General features: G+C 42.3%; 1 protein-coding gene across 2 annotated transcripts in view; it reads right to left on the bottom strand.

Moving 5' to 3' along the window:
* mtor (mechanistic target of rapamycin kinase) overlaps positions 1-17,654 on the bottom strand; it is a 154,515-nt gene that overhangs the window by 52,879 nt on the left and 83,982 nt on the right. For both annotated transcript variants that reach the window (XM_045207166.1, XM_045207167.1), the window contains exons 29-31: positions 14,221-14,296; positions 4,322-4,461; positions 1,151-1,251 (exon numbers count right to left, since the gene is read on the bottom strand). In XM_045207166.1, coding sequence (XP_045063101.1) covers positions 1,151-1,251; positions 4,322-4,461; positions 14,221-14,296 — 317 coding nt within the window. The remainder of the gene's footprint in view (positions 1-1,150; positions 1,252-4,321; positions 4,462-14,220; positions 14,297-17,654) is intronic.

Here is a 17,654-nt window from a genome sequence, read left to right as displayed (position 1 = left end):
CACTATTTCTATGCTTCCCGTGCTTAAATTTAGTTTTTGCAGCTTTAACTTTCGGTTTTGTACATCACCTTCAAACAGCTGAAAATACAATATTTTTGGTTATGGAAAATATATTTCACAGCGGTATAGATGGGAAAATGATTCTCGACACTATACTTGCTTGTTTTGTCATATAAATTGAAATTAGGCAAACTATTAGAATTTTAGCAACCAGGAAATGGTGGAGGGATTTCTGCATAGTGCATCTTTAATGTTTATGTTTCCTCAAGGTACCAACTACAGACAGTGTTTGGGCATGTATGGGGTGCATGGGGGCCAGTGGCTGAGCACTGTGTTGGGGTTACGGATCAGGTTCTAATGTAATGAAGCCATAGGCTTCTTGGGCTCCATAAGCAGTAAGTGTGGTCTTGATCAGAAAATAGACTGGCGTAAGCTGAGGTAGTGTTTTTCTCCACCATTCTACATTGCACATTATGATATGGTTACTTATGGGTGGATGCCATTCCCATCTGGATGGTCGAGCTGTCGCTGTTATCATTACTGCATGGCTTCAGTTCCAGCCAGTCAGAGAAAATGGAAGCCTGCTTACTGTATAGTGCTCCCAGAAGAGTTCTGTGGCAGAGGTGTGGTGAACAACATTGCGTTCTGAAATGTGTCCACTGTTCTTATGTACCAATTGCTTTTTGAATGTACAGGCATCTGCACATTAAATGATGTCAATTTGTTGCTGCTCATTTGCACAATAACTGCTCCTACTTTAGTATTTCAATACTGTTACCGGTCTCATTATTTACTATATCTTATATCTGTTGTATGGTTGTCACTGTTATTAATTTTGTTTTTATTGTTGTAACCCCGACTTCACTACAAATGTCCCAATTGGGACAATAAAGATATTGATTGATTGGATAGCTGTATTGAATTTGGTCAATTACATTATTGTGACTATAGTATATCAAATACAAATCTGTACATGGTACTTTCATACACAATTATCTATAAAATGGGTCTGCTTTGTTCAAACCATTTTATAATAGGTTTGTAATAGTTATTGGATTGAATTATTAAAGTATTAATAAAGCACTGATTGTTATAGTAATTGTAAGCATTTTGTAAAAAGGCCGATGCAGGGTTGAGTGAGAGCTCTTACCTAGACCCCAGGCTGCAGCGGCTGCCATCCGTGCCATCTTGGCCTGCGTATCCTCAGTGACCAGAGTCCACTCCTCACAGCACTGCTGGTGCAACTGGCCCCTGTGCAATGAAAATAATTGTAAAAATCAAAACAATGAAGTGAACTTTGCTACATATTTTTGTGTGTGGACCCACTATATATTTTGCGACTGAACCCTGATACACACACACGCAAACACACACGACGCCTTTAGGAAAAGTTAAGGGACACAAAACATTTTAGAGGCCCTCCTCTACGACGAAGAGACAAAATGTTGCTAATTTCCTGCAATTCTACACATTTTGTCATGGGGCTGATAGAAATGTTGCAGTTTTAAAGCAAATTTCCTGCAATTCTACACATTTTGCCATGGCTTAGGCCATGTATGCTGTCAGAGTGGCTCAAACATAATCAATGGGGGCCCCCATGCCATAACACTTGTAATTTTTGATTCTCCCTGAATGTCTAGTTCATATTTTGATGGTTGTTAGTTCTCAAAGATGATCTTATTAAAAAAGACATAGCGCCATTATCTTTTCTATATACTTTATATATGGTTTTAATGGTTTAAGTTTACACTGATTATGTTTTTTTTGTGTGGTTTTTTAAACATATTTTTTGGCAGTGGCGGCAACGATTTAGCAGTGGCGGCCCGCCGCTACTAAATGAATGTAGCAGAAACACTGAAAGACATGACTCTGCTAAATGTAAAATTAAACGTCATCTATATACAAAATGGTTCCATTTTCCACCACCAAACCCTATTTGATTTGTTCATTGACCAGTATAGCCCACGGGACTGGCACGGAATGAAAAGAGAAGGGGACTGAGCTGAATAATGGATGCTCAGCTTCACTGAGAACTTGGCTGAGTCTACCTTTTTTCATTCCCTGGTAAACATCAGCGAGCTGTGATCCAGCCAGCCTGTGACCACGGTCATAGTCATATCAGATATCACTGTAAACAAACTAATATTAAAGTTCCCTCTGAGGTCGGGTGAATTCAACTCTACCGGGACAAAACGTACAACCGGTACTGTGTGTGACTGCGTGTCTTCACCCGGCTACATATGGGTGGAACCCTCAGCGCTTGCACGCGTTTGCAGGAGGAAGAACATTGGACGAGTGTGGTAAAACATTAGATGGGGTGAGTCAGACAGGTTTGTGTCTGGTCGATATGAAGTGGTTCCCCAGCTTCCCCAGCTATAGCATAATAATAGGGGGGTTAGACCACACAAGGCCCCAGAGTGCTACAGCCGTGCGTGTCTCAAATAGCATAACGCTCCGTTGTCAAGGGCATAACGGAAAGAGCTACGGCTATCGGATGACTCAGCAGCCCATCACTCAACTCAATGGAGGTAAATTCCACCTGAAATTAATATAAAAATAAATAGAGGGAAATTGAAGACAGCCATTATTTCTTTGTACTTCGTTTTGGTATAGAGCGGAGTGTGAGCATGAATGCCCGATCATAGGGGCCCTATTCATTCATGTAGTCTGTAGTAACCTTGCCAAATAGTAAAGGAATATGGAAATGGTAAATAAAACTAGCAAAAAGCATGAATTGATGCCCACCCAAAAAAGCTGCAGAGGTGCTGACTAACGTAAAGAATGTCACACACTCTACTCCCAATGATTTCATGGATATAACACCAACGTTTCAGCACACAGCACCTTCTTCAGGGGTTTCTTTTTTCTTTTTATGGAATAAACACTAAACACTGTATTGAGACAGACGGTTGGGCTTTGCATTGAATAGGCAATTGTTTTCATCTTGAAAGTAGGTTTGAGCCCTTTCGGGGTCACTTTATTACTTTTAATGAGCTTTAATTGTTAAATACGGTTACAGATGGACTGACTCATCGCTCATGGGTTGTAGAACAAAGGGATGTACTGTCATCTATGTGTACTCACTGTAGATACTCATCTTTTCCTTAGATGGAAACAATGCATTCCCCCCAGACTGCTATCCTGACGTAATGTGAAGTAATGACAGTCAATTGTTATGTAATTCTGTCTGTTCTCCCATTTCTCTCACTTGAATCATGTTCTTGTACAAAGAGAATATCATCAGGGGTATACAATGATGGCGCAGCACAGACGGTTACATAAGCTAATCGTTGTCTGGTTAGCTTCACGAACTCCGGGACGATCCACATTTTTTAAAACTGTTCTAACATTGTGTGATTTCCTTTCCAGCAGCTTTTCTCCTTGAAGGCATTTATCTTTTTTTTTTTAAATAGTTGAATCACCTGTGGAGAGGGAGGGAAGGATGGAGGAGGGAGAGAGAGAGAGAGAGAGCATGAGACAGACAGAGAGAGAGAGAGAGAGAGAGACAGAGAGACAGAGAGACAGAGACAGAGAGACAGAGAGAGAGAGAGAGAGAGAGAGAGAGAGAGAGAGAGAGAGAGAGAGAGAGAGAGAGAGAGAGAGAGAGAGAGAGAGAGAGAGAGAGAGAGAAACGGAGAGAGAGCGTTCTTGCGTTCAATCTTGGAGCTGGCTGCCTGGAGTTGTGTTTGAGGGTTTCAGTGTACCGAACCAACAGGCCCAGTCACGAACTGGCCTGGACTGACTGTCCTTGCACACTTCCCTATAATATTACCAGGCTCTCGTTAGAGGAAACTATTGACTTTTTCCCCGTCGCTTCACGCCCAGTTATCAAAGAAGCCCAATGTCAGATTCCATTAGTACAGGCTGCCAGAGCAGTCGTGAGCAAGTACAACGTGTCGGGGATGGGTCTGCTCCCGGCGAATCTTCTCTGTCACAGACCCTGTCTTTCTCCATTACACTCACAAGGAGTACACATCTCTAACGGCTATTTATTACTTCTGTGAAGCCAACTTTTTGAATAAGGTGAGAAATATGGTGAGCAACACCCACTCCAAAAAGGTTGCCTTCACAATCGTAACATGATATGACAGCTGTTATGACACCTGAGACTACATTATTTGGTCATCATGACAGGCCATTAAAGTTCCAGACTTTCCCCATAGTATTTAACACAGCACCTGAAAGTGAATGGAAAGACACTTACTCTACCTAGGCCTACACAAAAGGAGTTGGGTCCAAAAACCTCCCCTTTGATTGACATTGAGGAGAGACATAACACAGACACGATTGTCAAACGTGACTCCAAAGTATTGTGACTCACCATTCGCCCAGGGCCTCCAAGCAGCGCATGCGCCCCAGGATGAGCTCAGGATCCTCCTTGTTCATGTCGATCTTCTTGTCGTACGCCACCAGGGCGTCCTCCCACTCGTGGAGCTTCTCATACCAGGTGGCCTGGATTTCCTGTTAAAGAACAAGAAGGCCCGCACACTGTTAAAGCTCCCAATTCAAAGTTTTATTGACCACATTTCGATCGTATGACCACAAGGGTGTGCGTATGACAACAAACTTTTCTATAGACTGGATTTTCTGTTAAACAACACAACCAAGGTGGTGCAAATGACTTTGATAATTATCTATCAGATATACTAACTATACTATAAGATGATTCTTGAATGCAGCGTATGGCAATCTGAACGCATAAATAAGAACGTGATGATTGCTTTTGTTCCGTTTGTTTGTAAGATACAAAAACTGCATCTGACTTCAATCTGCTCAGGCCTAAAGCAAGACCTAAACTGTACAGTCAGGTCCAGAATTACTGGCACCCTTGATAAAGATGAGCAAAAAAGACAAATAAATTATACAAATACTGAGATATTTTGTATGCAAAAAAAGAATAGGAAAATTATATTATTTTATACTATGACAATTGCTCAGAGTGATTGTTTAACATGAAAATGAAAATGAACAATACACAAAATCCAGAAAAAATTGTAATAAAGAAAGAAATTAAGAAATATCAGAATGAGCAACGTCAGAGACCGGAATATAAAAATATATACAGTACCAGCCAAAAGTTTGGACACACCTACTCATTCCAGGGTTTTTCTTTATTTTTACTATTTTCTACATTGTAGAATAATAGTGACGACATCAAAACTATGAAATAACACATATGGAATCATGTAGTCACCAAAAAAAGTGTTAAACAAATCAAAATATATTTTGTATTTGAGATTCTTCAAAGTAGCCAACCTTTGCCATGATGACAGCTTTGCACACTCTTGGCATTCTCTCAACCAGCTTCATGAGGTAGTCACCTGGAATGCATTTCAGTTAACAGGTGTGCCTTCTTAAAAGTTCATTTGTGGAATTTCTTTCCTTCTTAATGCGTTTGAGCCAATCAGTTGTGCTGTGACAAGGTAGGGGTGGTATACAGAAGATAGCCCTATTTAGTAAAAGACCAAGTCCGTATTATGGCAAGAACAGCTCAAATAAGCAAAGAGAAACGACAGTCCATTACTTTAAGACAGTCAATCCGGAACATTTCAAGAACTTTGAATGTTTCTTCAAGTGCAGTCGCAAAAACCATCAAGCGCTATGATGAAACTGGCTCTCATGAGGACCGCCACAGGAAAGGAAGACCCAGAGTTACCTCTACTGCAGAGGATAAGTTCATTAGAGTTACCAGCCTCAGAAATTGCTGCCCAAATAAATGCTTCACCGAGTTCAAGTAACAGATACATTTCAACATCAACTGTTCAGAGGGGACTGTGTGAATCAGGCCTTCATGGTCGAATTGCTGCAAAGAAACCACTACTAAAGGACACCAATAAGAAGAAGAGACTTGCTTGGGCCAAGAAACATGAGCAATGGACATTAGATCGGTGGAAATCTGTCCTTTGGTCGGATGAGTCCAAATTTGAGATTTTTGGATCCAACCGCTGTGTCTTTGTGAGACGCGGAGTAGGTGAACGGATCATCTCTGCATGTGTGGTTCCCACCGTGAAGCATGGAGGAGGTGGTGTGATGGTGCTTTGCTGGTGACACTGTCTGTGACTTATTTAGAATTCAAGACACACTTAACCAGCATGGCTACCACAACATTATGCAGCGATACGCCATCCCATCTGGTTTGCGCTTAGTGGGACTATCATTTGTTTTTCAACAGGACAATGACCCAGGCTGTGTAAGGGATATTTGACCAAGAAAGAGAGTGATGGAGTGCAGCATCAGATGACCTGGCCTCCACAATCACCCGACCTCAACCCAATTGAGATGGTTTGGGATGAGTTGGACCGCAGAGTGAAGGAAAAGCAGCCAACAAGTGCTCAGCATATGTTGGAACTCCTTCAAGACTGTTGGAAAACATTCCAGGTGAAGCTGGTTGAGAGAATGCCAAGCGTGTGCAAAGCCGTCATCATGGCAAAGGGTGGCTACTTCGAAGAATCTAAAATCTAAAATATATTTTGATTTGTTTAACACTTTTCTACTACATGATTCCATATGTGTTATTTCATAGTTTCGATGTCTTCACTATTATTCTACAATGTAGAAAAAAGTAAAAAATTAAGAAAAACCCTTGAATGAGTAGGTGTGTCCAAACTTTTGACTGGTAGTGTATATATTTTTTAAAGATAGGAGATCAAAATTATCAGCACCCCTGTTTTCAATACTTCACCTTGCGAGGATAACGGGACTGAGCCTTTTCTAAATATTTTATGAGATTGGAGAACACATTGGGAGGGATCTTGAACTATTCCTCCATACAGAATCTTTCCAGATCCTTGATATCCTTCATCTGCTCTTATGGACTGCCCTCTTCAATTCAAACCATAGGTTTTCAATGGGGTTCAAGTCCAGAGACTGAGATTACCTTTGCAAAATGTAGATTTTATTGAAAACAGGGGTGCCAATCATTTTGACCCCTATCTTATTGAGAAAAAAAATATTACTTCTTAAACAAAATCTACTTCTCTGTATAAAATATTATTTTTTACATAGTATTTGTATTATTTATTATACACAGTCTTTTTTGCTCATCTTTATCAAGGGTGTCAATAATTGTGGACCTGACTGTATATACTATACTTGTACTATACTTTCCAAAGTATACTACTGTATGCATCTTTTCAGAATTACTTTTATTTCTACTAAACGCTAATCCCCAGATGATGAGATAAAAAATACTTGGAAAACAAGCGGTCATCAAGCCACCCTCTTTACGACACTGAACTCATGAGTGGAGATTCCCACCATAGGCCTCTGAGTGGTCAAGTGACCTCTTTCTGTTGACTTACTGTCTGTCTGTGACCTCGGGAGGAAGTGATGCATAGAACTGTGTCGAACTCTGGCGACCTGGTGATAAGCCTGACTGGGATGCCAAACAAAGAAGGTGCCACCGGGTGCAGTCTGCTGCTTCGCTCACCCTGTAAATGCTACTCACTGTTTACCTCAGAAACAAGGTTTCCTGGAAGTGCTCTCCAAGGTGCTTTTACTGTAAACTTTAACTTCTGATTTTTTTAAATGGAGAACATAATTACGGCTCGAAAAAGACAGGCAGTAGGGCACTTTAGTCAGGCAACCAAGTGTGAAATATTCGGAGGCCTAAGAACCAGACTCTGGGCTAAAAGTAGCGACTTAATAAAAAGCAACGGCACATACTGTAAAATGATATATTGGCCTGGTTGTGTCGACAAACACACAACCCTACACATCAAAATACACAAATAAATTATTAACACTAGAAAAGCCTGGCCTCGAGGGACCCCTCTTCGAGCCAATGACGAGTCATTTGGACATTTTAACAGTCTCATAAATACATTTCATATATGCTATTGCTAAAATAATAATTTGGTTGTATTTATTAAGTTAAGTAACATTACAATACGAAAGAAAATGTATTTCATAGAACACAATAGCATTTTCATTAGTTTATGTAATTGTAGGCTATAAGTACAAATTAAAAGCCACTAAAACAACACAATTAAAGTGTTGAAATCCATTAAATAAACAATCACAAAGATAATTCATTATTAATTCAATAGGGCAGGCATTACGGAACATTAAGAGACTAAATAAATGCATTTCAAATTAACAGAATGGCATATTTTGAGTTTAAATATATGACTGTGCTTTGAGTGTTGCGAGTGCATGTGGGGAGTGCATGGAATCACAGTAAGTAATATTTTGAAATAGAGCTGAAGGGGTCATCTTTAAGAGTTGTTTGGGAAGGATAGGTGATTTGGAAACCGCAGAATCTGCTCTTTCTGTTACTATATAGACATCAAAATATCTTACCTGCTTGTGGCTGTAGGTGAATTTGGAGAAATTACTTTTTGGCACTCAGTTTGTCAATTCTAAGCTGCGCTGTTCATCAGATTATTCATATACAATTTAACAATTGATATTGTTACCCATCAGACTATTGTTAATCTAATCTTGTCTTTAGGCCAACTATTATATGCATGAAATTAGTATCGATATAGTTTAGGTGTAGTTTCGATGGGCCATCATCAGCTGCGCAGGCTGACTGCCAGTGAATGACTGGCGGTGAATGAGGGGCAGAGACATAAACTGCTTATAACTGCTTAAAACTGCTTACAACACAAATGTTGTTTGTGATATTAAGATTCTAACAACGACAGTGTGTTACATAGACTTATTCAGGAAAAGTTGAGGAAGGGGGGAGGGAAATTACTTTTTTTAAATGGCAGAGTAATTAAAAATGTACATTTGTTTTGCGTCCGTTCACATGACGCTCTCGGCTTTTCTAGTGTTAATTGACCACAAAATCAAGATTTTGCAATGGCCATATCAGTCTTCGGACTTTAACCCCTGTGGTTTGAATTGAAGAAGGCAGTCCATAAGCACAGACGAAGGATATCAAGGATCTGGAAAGATTCTTTATGGAGGAATGGTCCAAGATACCTCCCAATGTGTTCTCCAATCTCATAAAGCATTTTAGAAAAAGGCTCAGTGCTGTTATCCTTGCAAGGTGATGTATTGAAAGGTATTGAAAACTGGGGTGCCAATCATTTTGACCCTTATCTTTTTGAGAGAGAAAAATGTGTATTTGAGCTAAAGACTGATGGGATGTTGGGGGTTAATATAAGCCTTGTTGTGGGCCTATCCTACCTGTGCAACATGTTGCAGTTTTTGTCATGCATATGAACGTGACGAGACTGACAGCTTCTCTGATTGAGGAAAAATAATTTATCATGAACATTATAATGGATATATCCAAAGAATTGGCAATAGAAATGAAGGTAAAACAAACGGAAATGTACAGTTTGCTGTAATTTCAGCTGCATGATGTGATTGTGTGTTAGCTTTAGTTGGCTAGCTAACATTAGTTAGCAAAGGAGAAGTAATGTTAGCCTAGCTATCTTCAATAACTATGTTATGGACTCGACAATCAGCTGGTTGTTGCCTATTTATAAATCATTTATTAAATCATTATTTGCTGAAGTTCTTGTTGCCCATTTATAACTTATTTATTAAATCATTATTTATTGAAGTTCTGATCTCTCGTCATTGTTGAACCTCTGCTAGCTATAGCTACATGCCAATGAGTTGTTTAGCATAGCAATGTGGAACGAATAGAATGAACGACTGGGTCAAAACATAAAAATGTAATTAACGACCAGCCTGTTTGTTTAGCAACTTCAGAACCTCAGAACTAACAACTGGCTTTAGCCTGGACAATATCGTTGTCACGCTCGTCGGGAACAGAGGAGGACCAAGGCGCAGCGTTGAATGCGAACATATTTATTTATATAATGATCACACGATCAAAACAACAAAACGAAAACGTGACGTCCCTGGTTACATACACAAACCAACACGGAACAAGAAACCACAATGAATGAATGCCTAACGGCTACCTAAGTATGACTCCCAATCAGAGACAACGAGCTACAGCCGTCTCCGATTGGGAGCCACCCTGGCCAACATAGATATACCACAACTAGACCCAACACACATGAAAACTCACACCCTGGCTCAACATACTAGAGTCCCCAGAGCCAGGGCGTGACAGTACCCCCCCCCTAAAGGCGCGGACTCCGACCGCGCCAACCAAATACCACAGGGGAGGGACCGGGTGGGCACTCCGCCTTGGCGGCGGATCCGGCTCGGGCATGATCCCCACTCGCTCTCTAACCCCCAAAGTACCCCTGGTCCGGTCTGGCCCTGCTGACCGGAGCTGGACTGCACACTGGTGGAGCGGATTGCTCTAGCTCCGGCGTGAAGCAGCTGACCCGTGCTGAACCAGGCACCAGTGGAACTGGCACGGGCTGTGCCGGACTGACGACGCACACCACTGGCTTGGTGTGGGGAGCATGAACGGCCCGAGCCGGGCTGACGAAACGCACCCCTGACTTGGTGCGGGGAGCAGGAGCGGGCCGAACCTGGCTGACGAAACGCACCACTGACTTGGTGCGGGAGCAGGAACGGGCCGAGCCGGTTGCGCACCACTGACTGTGCGGGGAGCAGGAACGGGCGAGCCGGGCTGACGGCGCACCACTGACTTGGTGCGGGGAGCAGGAACGGGCCGAGCCGGGCTGACGGCGCACCACTGACTTGGTGCGGGGAGCAGGAACGGGCCGAGCCGGGCTGACGAAGCGCACCACTGACTTGGTGCGGGGAGCAGGAACGGGCCGAGCCGGGCTGACGACGCACACCATTGGCCTGGTACGGGGAGCAGGAACAGGCCGGACCGTTCTGGGGACACACACCACTGGTCCTACGCAGGGATCTGGAATGGGCCGGACCGGACTGGTAACACACCCCAGTACCTCTCGCCGTGCCTCTACGCCTTCCATCCCCTCTTCGACCAGTGGCCCCCGTAACCTGGCGGCCTCCTCTGCCAACCCGCTGGGCCGCTCTGCCGCAATCTCCTGCTGGCCCGTCGTCCACGGCGTTAGCCCCCCCCTAAAACTTTTCTGGGTGTCTCTCCTACCCGTGGACCAGGTCTCCATGTCCCTCGCCAGCCTTTCGCCCTTCTGCTTCCATGTCAAGCCCTTCTCTTCCTCACCCGGCTTGACCCAATCGAGGAGGCGAAGGAGATCTGCTAGAGATCTCCCTGGCGATGGCTCCTGGACACGCTGCTTGGTCCAGTCTTGGTGGTTTCTTCTGTCACGCTCGTCGGGAACAGAGGAGGACCAAGGCGCAGCGTTGAATGCGAACATATTTATTTATATAATGATCACACGATCAAAACAACAAAACGAAAACGTGACGTCCCTGGTTACATACACAAACCAACACGGAACACGAAACCACAATGAATGAATGCCTAACGGCTACCTAAGTATGACTCCCAATCAGAGACAACGAGCTACAGCCGTCTCCGATTGGGAGCCACCCTGGCCATCATAGATATACCACAACTAGACCCAACACACATGAAAACTCACACCCTGGCTCAACATACTAGAGTCCCCAGAGCCAGGGCGTGACAATCGTCTGGTGGAAGGATGAAATAAAACAAATGTACTCATTAACAATGTTTTTAATGAAAACGTGTCGTTCATCTTTTTTTTAATACACTACCAGTGAAAAGTTTGGACACACCTACTCATTCAAGGGTTTTTCTTTATTTATTTATTTTTTACAATTTTCTACATTGTAGAATAATAGTGAAGACATCAAAACTATGAAATAACACATATGGAATCATGTAGTAACCAAAAAAGTTTTAAACAAATCAAACTATATTTTATATTTGAGATTGTTCAAATAGCCACCCTTTGCCTTGATGACAGCTTTTCACACTCTTGGCATTCTCTCAACCAGCTTCACTTTTCCAACAGTCTTGAAGGAGTTCCCACATATGCTGAGCACTGCTTTTCCTTCACTCTGCCGTCCGACTCATCACAAACAATCTCAATTGGGTTGAGGACGGGGAATTGTGAAGGCCAGGTCATCTGATGCAGCACTCCATCACTCTCCTTCTTGGTAAAATAGCCCTTTCACAGCCTGGAGGTGTGTTGGGTCATTGTCCTGTTAAAAAACAAATGCTAGTGGGACTAAGCCCAAACCAGATGGGATGGCGTATCGCTGCATAATGCTGTGGTAGCCATGCTGGTTAAGTGTGCCTTGAATTCTAAATAGATCACAGACAGTGTCACCAGCAAAGCACCCCCACACCATAACACCTCCTCCTCTGTGCTTTACGGTGGGAACTACACATGCGGAGATCATCCATTCACCCACACCGCGTCAAAAAAAGACACAGCGGTTGGAACCAAAAATCTCCAATTTGGACTCCAGACCAAAGGACACATTTCCAATGGTCTAATGTCCATTGCTTGTGTTTCTTGGCCCAAGCAGGTATTTTCTTATTATTGGTGTCCTTTCGTAGTGGTTTCTTTGCAGGAAATCGACCATGAAGGCCTGATTCACACAGTCCCCTCTGAACAGTTGATGTTGAGATGTGTCTGTGACGAACTCGGTGAAGCATTTATTTGGGCTGCAATTTCTGAGGCTGGTAACTCTAATGAACTTATCCTCTGCAGCAGAGGTAACTCTGGGTATTCCATTCCTGTGGCGGTCCTCATGAGAGCCAGTCTCATCATAGCGCTTGATGGTTTTTGCGACTGCACTTGAAGATGTTCTTGAAATGTTCCGGATTGACTGACCTTCATGTCTTAAAGTAATGATGAACTGTCGTTTCTCTTTGCTTATTTGAGCTGTTCTTGCCATAATATGGACTTGGTCTTTTACCAAAAAGGGCTATCTTCTGTATACCCCCCCTACCTTGACACAACACAACTGAATGGCTCAAACGCATTAAGAAGGAAATAAATTCCACAAATGAACTTTTAAGAAGGCACACCTGTTAATTGAAATGCATTCCAGGTGACTACCTCATGAAGCTGGTTGAGAGAATGCCAAGAGTGTGCAAAGCTGTCATCAAGGCAAAGGGTGGCTATTTGAAGAATCTCAAATACAAAATATTTTGATTTGTTTAACACTTTTTTTGTTACTACATGATTCCATATGTTATTTCATAGTTTTGATGTCTTCACTATTATTCTACAATGTAGAAAATAGTCAAAATAAAGAAAAGCCCTTGAACGAGTAGGTGTGTCCAAACTTTTGACTGGTAGTGTATGTTTTGAATTGGCTACTAAGTTATTAGTCTGTTCTATATCATATTGTATAGGCCTACCTACTGCTGCAATGTCTCTCATTGAGCAACGGCCCACTTGTCTTCCACACATGCAGGCGATGCGTGCAAACCTAGATGAGCTTAAGTGTCATTCTGATCCTGGCTGATATGTTGATTTTTATTTGATTCATAAAATATTTAAAAACTGTGCCTAAATAAATGTAATTAAGATACATTATTAAATTCATTTCCAGACTAAATTCCATGACTTTTCCAGGATTTTCATGACCGTACGAACCCTTATGTGTGGAAAATGCAGGGTGAGGGCTCCCAAGGCATGTACTCCGTTCAGAAAATGTTATTTCATATCTGGAGCTGGTCCCTTTGGCGAACATTAAACACTTTGAGGAATAACAACAGGGAGTACTACGTATCACAGTTAAAATAACAGAGGAGCCTCTGAAAATCGTCTGCAATGAAGATAAATAAACCTTGGCCAAGACAAAAAAAGAAAGAAATAAGTGACAAAGAATAGTGTTTGGTTTATAAAAAACAGTTGAGAATATTAATAGAAATACCGACACCCCAAATGTGAAAAAGTGACACATTTTTCAGGCTTTTCCACTTGGCATGTGAAGCGATCCCACAGGGACATGACCAAAAAATTGTGTATAAAGTCATAAAAGTGTCTTAAAACTTCACTGTTAGGTCAATATTATAGTAAGGGACTTTGGTATGGTGCATAAATGCATTTTACAATTTGGAACAAAACCTCCACCAGTCCATCTTAGCAGACTAAGGAGAAATTGTAGAAATAATAGCATCAGGTAGGTGATAAAAACAGTTGTTTTTTAAAATCCCCTTAAGTGGAGGAGAAAAAGCCCAATATCTCTACTCCTGCATACAGAGCTATTGACCATGGAAGTAGATGTCCTCTCTGCACGTGTTGGAGAGTGAGCACAGGATATTGTAGGGCACGTGTTTGAAAGGTGCTCATCCTCTTGTTAAGGATGCAGTTCGAGGGAGGAGGTGAGGTAAGGAGACACTAGGGTAAATTTAAAGTGCATGTACTGTAGAGATGAATGTAGACAAGAGTCACTCACCAGTTCGCCAAAGTGCTTCATGGCGTACTCCAGGACCCCGGATGCTGCCTCTGGCTGCTGCAGTTTGTTATTGATGCTGGAACAAGACAGAGAAGCAGAGGCAGCTTTACGGCAATTTCCATACCTAGGGCTGTGGCGGTCATGAAATTATGTCAGCCGGTGATTGTCAAGCAAATAACTGCCGGTCTCACGGTAATTGACCGTTAATTAACATAAACATCACTTAGCATCTCCTGGCTTTCAGGCATAGCCTACAAGCCACTAATGCAGACCTTTGGAACATCTACATTTAAAAATATATAATAAATCCATGTAATATAGCCTACACCAGCCAAACTCAATTGGCGGAACGTGGTCCGGATCTGGACCCAGAGAAGGGTCAATCCGGACCAGACAATATCGCATTTTGTTATATACAAGTAAATACATTATTTTTAAAGAGCTATAAAAAAAATCAACCGGGCGCAGTGGCCTCAACTCAGCAACCTCTCGCTCTCTCTCGAAGCAACGCCCACCTCTACTAGTGCCCTGTCTAATCCAATCGCGTGGTTATATGCAAATATAAGAGGCCGCGTCTTACCCAATCACATTAATCCAAATATCCTCAGAGGAACCTTGGGACAAGCAGGCAGAAAGAAACATAAATATTTGACCGCGGTTCAACTGTAAATATCACAGATAAAAGGAGCTTAGTTACCAGTATCTTTGTTAATATGGCTTGTTAAAAAAAAAAGATAAGTTTACTCTGAAAACCATATATTCAAAGATGAGTGGACGGAACAGTATATATTCATTCTCCTCGCAACTAGCACAAAACCAATGTGCCTGATATGCAGTGAGTCCGTAGCTCTCGTGAAAGTGCCAATGTTAAGCGCCATTATGACACCAGGCATAGTAAATTCGATCAGACGTATCCCCTGAACACGGAGGTGAGAACAAACAAGATTAACCAACTCAAATCCCAATATAAGAGGTCCACCAAAGTCCTTTTCAATTCCCTGACAGCCCAACAACGTGCAATGGCGTGTTCACTGAGGATAGCTTGGTTTTTAGGAAAACACACAAAAACTTTTTCAGACGCTGAGCTGGTAAAATAATGCATTTGTGAGTTTGCTGACACCTTGCTTGAAGGGAAACAAAAAGATGAGCTCAGGGAAGAAAATGTGGCTTTGAAGGAGCAGGTTGGTGATTGTGACCCTGTCACTTTCTGGGGAAAGATTGTGCCTGCAGCTGATGTCCCTGTGCTCAAGAGACTGGCACTATACATCCTGACCATGTTTGGCTCCACATACAGCTGTGAATCTCCAAAATGAACTTTGTAACTAAGTTGTAATTAATACAAATTCTTAGTCTCATTTAATGTATTTAAATGTACATTTTATATAACAACATGTTTCCTAAGTCGTAGAATTCGAAGCAAATATTGTCTGCTAAATGAACTAGTGTAGCCCACAGCCATATGGCATAGCCAGATCAGGGCCTAACATAAGGACAACTCAGAGTATGCTATTCTGTTCTTCTGAAATAGACTACATTTTCTTCATATTATGTTTCTTTAGACCTGTCTAAAATAAACAATGGATTTATTGTGACTGTGTAGGCCAGGAGTACTCAATTACTATTTGAGAATTTCCAGTGACACAAATTTCTTAGGTGGCAAAGGTCTGGATGGATATCGTCCTTTATCAGTCTGAGGTCCTGAGCGCTCTGGAGCAGGTTTTCATCAAGGATCTCTCGATCCTGACTAGTCACCCAGTCCCTACCGCTGAAAAACATCCCCACAGCATGATGCTGCCACCACCATGCTTCACCGTAGGGATGGTGCCAGGTTTCCGACAGACGTGACGCTTGGCATTCAGGCCAAAGAGTTCAATCTTGGTTTCATCAGACCAGAGAACCTTGTTTCTCATGGACTGAGTCCTTTAGGTGCCTTTTGGCAAACTCCAAGCTGGCTGTCATGTGGCTTTTACTGAAGAGTGGCTTCCGTCTGGCCACTCTACCATAAAGGCCTGATTGGTGGAGTGCTGCAGAGATGGTTGTCCTTCTGGAAGGTTCTCCCATATCTACAGACGAACTCTGGAGCTCTGTCAGAGTGACCATTGGGTTCTTGGTCACCTCCCTGACCAGGCCCTTCTCCCCGATTGCTCAGTTTGGCCGGGCGGCCAGCTCTAGGAAGAGTCTTGGTGGTTCCAAACTTCTTCCATTTAAGAAGGATGGAGGCCACTGTGTTCTTGGGGACATTCAGTGCTGCAGACATTTTTTGGTACCCTTCCCCAGATCTGTGCCGAGACAATTCTGTCTCGGAGCTCTACGGACAATTCCTTCGACCTCATCGCTTGGTTTTTGCTCTGACATGCACTGTCAACTGTGGGACCTTATTGAGACAGGTGTGTTCCTTTCCAAATCATATCCAATCAATTGAATTTACCACTGGTGGACTCCAATCAAGTTGTAGAAACATCTCAAGGATGATCAATGGAAACCGGATGTACCTGAGCTCAATTTCGAGTCTCATAGCTAATACTTTTGTAAATAAGGTATTTCTGTAAATATAAACCTGTTTTCACTTTGACATTATGGTGTATTGTGTGTAGATTGATGAGGATAATTTTTTGATTTAATCCATTTTAGAATAAGGCTGTAACGTAACAAAATGTGGGGAAGGGGTCTGAATACTTTCCGAATGCACTGTAAATAGCGAATGGAGGACGCTTTTCCCGTGGTTCATTTTCATGCCAACCAGGTAGGCTATATTCCTGTTGTAAAGAGAAGCAATGTGCTTCATTTTAGGAAAGTTGAGAAATAAATATAGTAGGCCTAGCCTATAGAAAGCTGATGGGATTCTCCAATTTTTAATAGAGGCCATCGCTCTGTTTTCTTACTTAATTGCATAGCCTATAGAAATGTTGCGCAACATGAGCTCATGGGCTCTCATTAAGTGTTTGATTAGATTTTCGATTACATTTGCATTGATGTCAGAGTGATTAGAGGGACAATGGAGTGCTGAGTACCAGGCATTTAGCAACTTTGGTAGGCTACTAATGACCATCAGTAGCATCAGAGCTTGGAGAAGCCTAATTACCGTGACTAAACGGTCACGTGGAATCATGACTTGTGACTGCCGATGTGGCGGTAATACAGTCACCGTAACAGCCCTATCCATACCCAATCTTACTCAGGCGCTCTCCCGTGTTGCATACAGCTCTGGGTGATAGATAGCGGCTGAGATCATACACACACACATTCAAATCAAATCAAATTTTATTGGCCACATGCGCCGAATACAACAGGTGCAGACATTACAGTGAAATGCCCTTAACCAACAGTGCATTTATTTTTTATGAAAAAAAGTAGAATAAAACAAAAAAAGTAAAATAAAATAACAGTAGGGAGGCTATATATACAGGGGGGTACCGGTGCAGAGTCAATGTGCG

Source organism: Coregonus clupeaformis, chromosome 24, assembly GCF_020615455.1.
Source record: "Coregonus clupeaformis isolate EN_2021a chromosome 24, ASM2061545v1, whole genome shotgun sequence".
NCBI classification, from domain to species: domain Eukaryota; kingdom Metazoa; phylum Chordata; class Actinopteri; order Salmoniformes; family Salmonidae; genus Coregonus; species Coregonus clupeaformis.
The sequence above is the reverse complement of the archived record's forward strand: the minus strand, read 5'-3'. Positions and strand labels throughout refer to the sequence as shown.